Raw genomic sequence first — 9,514 nt, forward strand, 5'->3', positions numbered from 1 at the left:
TTATAATTGATCCATTAGAGATCTTCTTTCACATAAATATTATTGACCTTTCTGTTATCTCTTGAACGAAATTATTTACATCTGGGAAATATAAACTAGCCAAATATATGGTCTGTATGACCACATTTTTACAAATACGTGACCACTATTTTTTCATAAATTAGAACTTGTCCTTCCTTAGGCGTGATAAACTTGCCGATTGTAAAACAGATTATTTATGGTTGGAAATGCTTTTAGTGCAGTGATCAAATGAGATCATGCGTTCGATTCGCCTAAAACGATATTATTTACATCTGGGAAAGAAAAACTAGCCAAATATTTGGTCTGTATGACCACATTTTTACAAATGCGTGACCACTATTTTTTCATAAATTAGAACTTGTCCGTCCTTAGGCGTGATAAACTTGCCGATTGTAAAACATGTTATTTATGGTTGGAAATGCTTTTAGTGCAGTGATCAAATGAGATCATGCGTTCGATTCGCCTAAAATGATATTATTTACATCTGGGAAAGAAAAACTAGCCAAATATTTGGTCTGTATGACCACATTTTTACAAATGCGTGACCACTATTTTTTCATAAATTAGAACTTGTCCGTCCTTAGGCGTGATAAACTTGCCGATTGTAAAACATGTTATTTATGGTTGGAAATGCTTTTAGTGCAGTGATCAAATGAGATCATGCGTTCGATTCGCCTAAAACGATATTATTTACATCTGGGAAAGAAAAACTAGCCAAATATATGGTCTGTATGACCACAATTTTACAAATGCGTGACCTCAATTTTTTCATAAATTAGAACTTGTCCATCTTTAGGCGTGATAAATTCGCAGATTGTAAAAGAAGTTATTTATGGTTGGAAAGACTTTTATGTGTTTGATTCGCCTAAAGCAAGATTATTTATACTTGCGAAGGATAAACTAGCCAAATATATGGTTTGTGTAACCACATTTTTTAAGGTGCGTGACCACTATTTTTTCAAAAATTAGAATTTGTCAGTATTTAGGCGTGATAAACTCGCAGATTGTAAAAGAAGTTATTTATGGTTGGAAAGGCTTTTATGTATTCGATTTGCCTAAAACAAGATTATTTATACCTGTGAAGGATAAACTAGTCAAATATATGGTCTGTGTGACCACATTTTTTAAGGTGCGCGACCACTATTTTTTCAGAAATTAGAATTTGTCCGTCTTTAGGCGTGATAAACTCGCAGATTGTAAAAGAAGTTATTTATGCTAATACACCATATAGAAGTAACCTCTAGTACACATGTAATGCTAAAATACCACAAGACAAGTACTTAAACTAACATCATTGTTTGTAAAGCTACTTCAACCTCTACCTTGCATAAACCAATTCTATAGAAACACCTAACAACATTTCAAATTAATTGTAGCAATGAATATTATCTACAAGAAATTAAATCTTCATGCTCAGGGAAAACATAGGTGTTATTCCATCTGTGATCCATGCTTTGCGAATTTATTTGGCCTTGTAGACAGCTAGATCATCATTAATCACCAAAAAACTCCATCAATCCAACATAGATAACTAGTTACTAAGTATCTCTGCAATGCATATGATCCATGCTTCCCATGCAGTCTCTCTTGTGAGGTATCTCCTTAATTCATGACTCAATTTCTCCCCATGAGTAGCTGATTGGAAAGCTGGAAAGTAATACACTTGACCAGCAGTGTACTTTGCCAGAGTTCCTACACAGACAGGAGAAAAAACATAATTTAATTCAAGTATAAGATCATCAGCACACAAGACTATATGGTTAGAAGACCGCAAATGCTGACAAAATTACATCGGGACACGGGGATACATTGATTGTTTACAGATATAACATCTACAGACTAGTTCATAGTCAAATAGATCCATGAGTTAAAGTATCAGTTTATAATCAAATCATAGTTGAAGCCCATAAACTCATGTCATTAAGTCATCATAAAACACTTCCACAACTGAAGAATCATCAAATATATCAATTAATCAAGAGTAACAGGTTTAAAAATAGAATGGCATAACGAAATACATAGAAATTGAAGGAAAATAAAACACCTAAGGAGGCTATGTCAGTGTACTTATCACTGAATGCATACACATTTACTGAGATTTGGTACTTGGAAAACTCAGCAGCCATCTGCTCATAAAATGGATCTTCAGGCAGTCTCAGTCCATGTTCTTTATCTGTCCCAAATCAATACACTAATACACTATAATTTCAACACACAAAAAGATGGACTTTCACTCTTCCAACCAATTCCACCACTCAATGCCTCTATCCATTACACAAATATCAGAACATCAAGCAAGATGAGTTTCTATTGTTGTGTGATAAAATTGATATGCAATGGCAAGGCTTGTGCTCTGTCTTGGGTTTCTTCCACACTAATACAACAAAAATATCCAATGAACAAATGACTAGTTTTTATCAAACATACAAGTATTTCAATCATCAATTTTTAAAGTCAAACTGTAAAACTGATTGATTCACATGTCTATCTATTTCTCAAATAGGTCATGGTTTATATACAAAAAGGAGGCCTCTATTAGCTCCTAGAATTATGCCTCTGACAGTTGCAACATGTGATCCTATTAAACATATACATTTACGCCTAATCATATATAGCACTAAGTCAGACTATCAAATAAACAAAACCTGATCTGCATATTAATTTGCAGGATGTTTTCCAAATATAACTAATTACCAAATATAACTTAATACAAACATTTATGCAACAAGCCAAAGAATCTTATTAAAGTCAAGCAGATGATAAATTCTAGATTACTAACATCACACATTTCACCATGGATTTCTAATTACTTTAATCAATTATTTTGAAAAGCAATTTCAAAATGGGCAAACTAATTTCAAAGCAAATGTCAGTCTTTAACAGGTCTGGATACATGGTTTTTGAGTTTAATACATACTTCTTCGATATTTTTGAGTTTTTTATTGCCCCATGTTTCACTCGCATTTGACCCAAGTTTTTAGACTTTCTTTCTGAACAATCAGAACTATTATTCTTCGCAGCGTCTCCAGAAGATTCTGTTTTCACTTGAGCAGGAACAGATTGTGTTTGGTCTTCAACAAGGCCAGTAACTGCATCACTCGTTTCACCAGGTTCGTTTTGAGAACTAATATTTTTCGCAACATCTCCAGAAGGTGGATCCAGTAGCTCATTCACAGAATTTGATTTCACTTGAACAGGAACGGGTTGTGGTTGTTCTTCAACAAGGGTAGTTACTGCATCTCTCATTTCGCCAGGCAGTTGAATAACAGAATTCTCAGTCATATTCACCGAAACATGATTTGATTTTTCATCGATAGCAGAATCGGTTACCACAGTACCAAGCACACTTTGTTCTCTGTCTAAACATTCAGACCCAATCTGAACTGTTTTTTCAGACATGTCACGTTGTTCAGTTCCTATCTTCTCAGTCGTAAAATCATTGGGACTTGTTGACTTTCCAGTTGAACTAATCATTAGTCCAAGGAAACACACATCACACAACAACCACCACCACCAAAGCCTTTCGTAAGTCTAAGAACTACAAAAAAAATAAAAAAATCTGTCAGCATTTATGTTTTAACACTGAACATTAACACATTATATTGGAGTTTGGAAAGCAAGTATCGAAATGAATATACTTAGCTAAAAGCACTACAAAAATGTTTATTCTCACAATTAATTTTACATCACAATAAAATACCCAACAAAGATGACAATGTAAAGAACAAAGCTCACCAGGTACAACTAGCTTTAACGGTAACGGCGGATTTTGCCTTCTCAGAGTCCACTGCAGATTTACACCAAGCAAGCAAGCTTTGGATTGAATTTAACTAAACAATGAACAAAGAAACAAACAACCAACAACAAAGTAAGCAAAAGATAATTCAGACATGTAACAAAGGTAACACTTCAAAAAACAAATTAACAAATTAGTTACAGTTAAACACAGCTTTCAAGATTCACATGTTTTATTTTGCCACAAGCTAATTATAAAGTAGTAAAATTAAGTACCCATTTTGTTTACAACTTGCATGACAACAGCAAGTACACCCCATAACAGAAACATAGAGAAACTGTGAGAAGCACGAACTAAGACGGTTTAAAGAAAACTTAATAATGATAATTAGATGCAAGAAAAAGAGAAGCAGAAGCAATCTATGGAACGAAAGAAACGGTAAATTTGAAAGGGAAAGGGAAAGGGAAAGGAAGTGGTGTAGAAGAAAAGGAAGCTTACGATGTAATTGTGAGTGACATAGTGATATCCGTCCGGCGAGGAAGATGAAGACGAAGATGAAAGAAGTTTCGATTGAGTCTCTAACGCGATGATGCCTGTGTGCCGACAGTTAATGTGACTTGACGATAGATGAAAGGAGATAGAGCAGTGGGAGGAGATCACGAAAGGAGACATGGCGGTGAGTGGAGATCGTGTGTTGGTTGAGGGAGAGGAGAGATGGAAGAGTGGGATTGAGATGGAGAGGGAACAGATCCGTGAACAGAGAAGAGGAAGAGATTGTGAAAACTACCAAACTTTCCCTAGCGCGTGAAATTACCAAACTATCCCTGCCACATCAGCAGTGGTACAAAGGGGTGTATAGAAAAGGGGTGTACATGAATCTTTTTCCTAAATTTCTGATTCACTTCTTCTTCTCAGAAATCAATACATACATAACGAATTAACTAGTGTCCCAATATTTTTTATTTTATTTTTACATTTATTGAATAAAATCTTTGGTAAACAAGGATCCGTCACTTGATTATCTAAAAAATGAATCCTTGGAATTGTTGATGAACATACTACATACATGTAACCAAATATATCATCTAGATAATAATTTTTTATAAGCATTTTCACAAATCCGTAATTTGTTACGATGTACCTACACTATTTATGTCTGATTCGTTAATTATAAGGATTGCTATTACTTATTTTATAATGTAAAGTGAATCACACACTTTTAAATAGTAGGGTTCAATGAATAAATGCTTGCTTAAAGAAGAAAAAAGGGCACTAAAAATAGTCCCACCTCTACCAAAAAAAATGCAATGATAGTGCTTATATACTCCAAAGAATTTGTTTGCTTTGATGTTGAGCTTTAGGCGATGTTTGAATGAGTGAAAGTATGTTCAAACAAATCATTCATTGGTTAGCTTTTTTTGTTCCAATTAACCCAGCAATGCACAATTTTATTAAAGAAAGGTAGTGTTAACTTAACTTTCAAACAAATCATTCATTGGTTAGCTTTTTTTGTTCCAATTAACCCAGCTTTTTTTGTTCCAATTAACCCAGCAATGCACAATTTTATTAAAAAAAGGTAGTGTTAACTTAACTTGTACCCTTATGACACATGTTAACAAATCCAAAAGAAGAAATGTTCTCTAAAATTTTGTGAATTCTTTTATTAAAAAGTTACATATTAAATATAATGCACATGTTTCAACAAACTATTTCTATATTTGATTCATTAACTTGTACTTAAGGGCACAAGTTAGCATTTCCCATTAAAAAATACAATGGCTAATACAATGGCTACACACGAGTTGACTTAAAAAAAGAGGACCAAAAGTTTAATACAATGGCTACACATGAGTTGACTTAAAAAAAGAGGACCAAAAGTAATGATTGAAAATTTAAAGGACCTAAAACAAAAAATTGGTATATTTATAAGGTAACTCTGAAATATAAATGTAGAAACCTCACATATTTTATTCTTACATGATCTTGGAGGTAACCCACACTTTTCTTTTTAAAATCCACTAAACTGAATGGTATGGTAATTTTAGTCATTTTTTCTCTCTCCCTTCAATTAATGAATCATCACTTTCATCCAATCTTCCCTTCTTATAAAACAAAAGATTCTCTTATCGAACTTGTTTATGAATTTAAAGGATTTTCATACATACTTTGACCTAGTTTGAGTAAATAAGTTCAACCTACCGTACTTGTTTGTGAATTTTAAATGAACTGAGATTAAGCTAAAAAAAGGTATTTATCGAACTCGAGTTTAGTTTAGAGTTAAACTAACTCTTAACGAGTCGGGTTGACTCGACTCATATTCAGCCCTACCTACAACTTAGAATCCGATACATTCTAGGCACCAATATTAGTCGCATAACCAAAAATAAACTCGACCTTCTTAGTATTGGATGGGATGGGGTAGCTCACTTGATTAATCTAAAAGATTAAATGTGTTAAGAAGTTAAAGGTTCATGATTCGAATTCTGTCAAAGAAGAAAATGTTGGAAAAGTTGGACATATAATTATCTCATAATAAATTGATCAAAAAGATATATTAGAACAAATAAATATAACTCTAAATAGTTCATGTGAGATTAGTTCAGTTGGTACAGACACCTGCATAATATAAGCAAAGGTTGGGACTTGAATCTGGACACCCCACCTATTCATCTTGAAAATGGTGAATTTATGGCCACTAAACTATTTGACCAAAGAAAACTTTAAATAGAGAACAGAGGGTAGGTAAACTTATCGAATTCGATTGAGGCGTTTAAAAACACCGAGCACTTGGTCTCAAAGCTAGAAGGTAAGTAAACTTATCGAATTTGATTGAGACGTGCAAAGACACCGAACAATTGGTCTCAAAGATAATACCCTTTAAAATACAACAATCACTTCTTACTAACACTCATAAATTAACAAGATTTTAGAAATTAATTTTGGATGCTTATAAAAACTTATAATTTGTTATTTGTTATTAGTGATGAAATGAAATAAGAGATAAAAGAAGTTTGTCTACCTGTCTATAAACTTAAAAAGAAGTTACGAAAAGAGAAAACTGATAATAACAAAACTATGTCTACCATTTCTACGTGTATGACTTAGTAAAAAATAACAACAATAATTAATATTTGTCCCATTAAGAAGGGTCGGCTAAATGAATCAAACGATTTCATAATGTTTTATAAAATACCATGTGTTTTTCTGTATTGAAGAAGGGGTTTTGAGAAGATGCATTGAAGGGTCCTAGAGCTTCTTATTGTTGAAATATAGGCATAACTCATACTTAAAAAACCGACATTATGAAATTGTGTTAGACCCAATCACGATTTCGACAACTTATGTCCGCTCCGATCTTTTTTATGCAGATGATGCGATGATATTTTGCATGGGTACTTTATCTAACTTAAGAGATCTTAAACAATTATTGAATAATTATGCTATTGTTTCTGGCCACATGAGTAATATCAGATGAGCCAAAATTGTCGATCTATTGCGTTTCTTTGAGACATGTTTGCATATCAATGTCAAGAGTGGAAACAACGTTACACTATATTAGTGGCAGGGCAGTGGATCATTTTGTGTAATTGGTCTCAAAAGTGGAATGTTAGAACTTCAGGTTGGGAGAGTTGCATTTAATTTCAAAAATTTTGGATTGCATCTTTGTATATAATGGCACCAATTTGGGTGGGCTATTTAGCTTCTTCAAAAAAAAATAAAATCATATTGTACTACTAGTTATAATTAATTAATTTGGGGTGTGCGCAGGTCAATTCAGGTGGTGGTGATGCAGGTTGATTTGGTGACTTGTTTTCAATTATTTGTGTTCGAGCTGGTTCGTTTTGCGCTACTGTTCCTTCTTTTCTCTATCTTTGAATTTTGGCATCAGGTTTTTGGAGGGTCGAGTTTTTGGACAGGTTAAGGTGTCTGCTCTAGTGGTTCGTGAGTTGAGTGGTGCCTTTTCGACTTGTGTCGGGAGTCTTGTGGGCCGATCGCTTTTGATTCGAGGTCGGGAGCAAGTTTGTGACTCGGGTCTGTTTAGGTTGTTGTGATGTCTCCTCTGATAAACCGGAACTTGAGTGGTGGTCGAAGCTGAACGTTTGAAGCAAAATCTCTATCGGGTGCCTAATTGTTCATTGTTGGCGGTGTTGGTTCTTTTAGGAGCTGTTGTTAGGGGATTCGGCTTTTTGGGGTGCCGGTGGTTTTTCTTTGGGGGGTTTTTGATGTTTTTATTTTCTCTTTTGGTGTAATATTTGGGATTTATTCCCCTTATATATAATATATTTTGCCATTAAAAAAAATAAAAAATTTGTTGCACTAATTGGCCCCCTCATAAAAATTGTGCTATCTTCGCTTTCGTGTATATTAAATTAAATATTTTAAGAAAATCCATTGAACATCCTTTGTACGCTTGAGATAGTTTTTATTTTATTTTTATTCAATTTTATTCTTTTAAACAAAAATAATCTAAAACATTATAGATCCAAGGTTTTGGGACTTTGTTTATATAAATAACATTCACTTTTAAATTATGTGATTCAAGCAAATGAGCTGAACTAAGTTGTTTGTAAACTTAAAATAAGCCGAGTTGAATGCTTATTGTTCGTATTATCCTCTAAACTTAGATTTAACCACCTAGTAATACGCATTGTTCGTATTGGAGCTTCTCCTCTTGATTAATTCCTTCCTGGTTTTCTGTTTATGGGCATTGGCCCTCTTTGTATCCAAAATTAAAATGATGAGAAGGTGGTATTGATTTACTTGAGCCAAAAAAACATGGTGAGTTGGTAATTGGTTATTGAACATGTGGTTTGGATATCTAGAAAACATTTTTTCAGAATTCGATTATTTTATGTTCAAGCCTTCAAGAAAGCATCTTCAACAAATCCTGAAATATGTTGTCGATTATTTTTTGTAAATTCCTTTAGCTATGAATTCTGGCTAAGTTACCATACTTAATGGTATATGTGAAAATTGTAGAGCGTTGATATCCCCACGATCGCTGCTTCTGCGTTTCTAACCATGTCGTTGCCACTCGCCTCACTCTTCCACATAGACCATTGTTAATTTCTCTATTTGTGCAGGTTGCAAAAGTTGAAGTTAGCTTAAATCATATGACTTGTGCATTGTTTGTCTTTGTGTTGCATGGAAAAGTCTGATGAGTTTGTAACATTTTGGTTCATTACAATACCTTCCCCTATAGAAACAATGTTGTCCTCAAGATTGAAATTTGAGTAGGACACTTTGAAGGCCTCCCATGAATCAATAGGTGCAGAAACTGCATCAGTAGACCACTTAATCAACACTTGAGGAACTAAGTGTTCACCCTGCATGAGTGTTCGTCGAGCTAAAACAGCAACAGGTTGTAAAATTTTTGATTCTTTCTTCTTCTCTTGTTGAATAGATATAGTTGAAGGTAAACATGTAGAAAGATCATAGTTTGATATTCAATTTGATCATAGTTCTAAATTTGACATCATAGTTTCTTTCATTTGGTCAATGGATATTAACCAAAGAAAATTGGTTAATGTTGCTTGGCTTGAACTTTGTACTTCCACTAAGGAGGGGGCATATTAATGAGACCATATCTCTAAACCCCTTCTGGGATCTTCTCGCTTCTAACAACCAATGGATCAACCTGTTATATTCTACTACGCATCAAGTCCAAGATCAGTGCTATCAAAGTGCTACCAGAGATAACAGTCAGTGGCTCCTTGGCAACGTAACAAGATTAATTTTTGGCATGGCTATCGACAG

The 9,514-nt window shown here is 33.9% G+C and overlaps 1 protein-coding gene across 2 annotated transcripts; it reads right to left on the reverse strand.

The window, feature by feature from the left end:
• Positions 1-1,215: 1,215 nt before the first annotated feature.
• LOC146916725 (uncharacterized) lies at positions 1,216-4,510 on the reverse strand. 2 transcript variants are annotated; one of them, XM_085718688.1, is made up of 4 exons: positions 4,256-4,510; positions 3,757-3,851; positions 2,066-3,559; positions 1,216-1,713 (listed from the first exon to the last, which is right to left on the reverse strand). In XM_085718688.1, exon 3 carries the CDS (start codon positions 3,493-3,495, stop codon positions 2,833-2,835), a length of 663 nt encoding a protein of 220 aa, XP_085574814.1. In that variant the 5' UTR covers positions 3,496-3,559; positions 3,757-3,851; positions 4,256-4,510; the 3' UTR covers positions 1,216-1,713; positions 2,066-2,832. The 2 variants fall into 2 exon arrangements, with proteins under 2 accessions (XP_085574814.1, XP_085574815.1); XM_085718689.1 differs by lacking the exon at positions 3,757-3,851 and having other exon boundaries at positions 4,256-4,494.
• Positions 4,511-9,514: the final 5,004 nt, after the last annotated feature.

The sequence above is a fragment of the Medicago sativa genome, chromosome 6 (assembly GCF_051527215.1).
Source record: "Medicago sativa cultivar Bolivia chromosome 6, Bolivia_mono, whole genome shotgun sequence".
In the NCBI taxonomy this organism is placed as follows: Eukaryota; Viridiplantae; Streptophyta; class Magnoliopsida; order Fabales; family Fabaceae; genus Medicago; species Medicago sativa.

Bases quoted from the DNA above. Each gene is read 5' to 3' on its own strand.
- LOC146916725 (XM_085718688.1), bottom strand. From the start codon at position 3,495: ATGATTAGTTCAACTGGAAAGTCAACAAGTCCCAATGATTTTACGACT.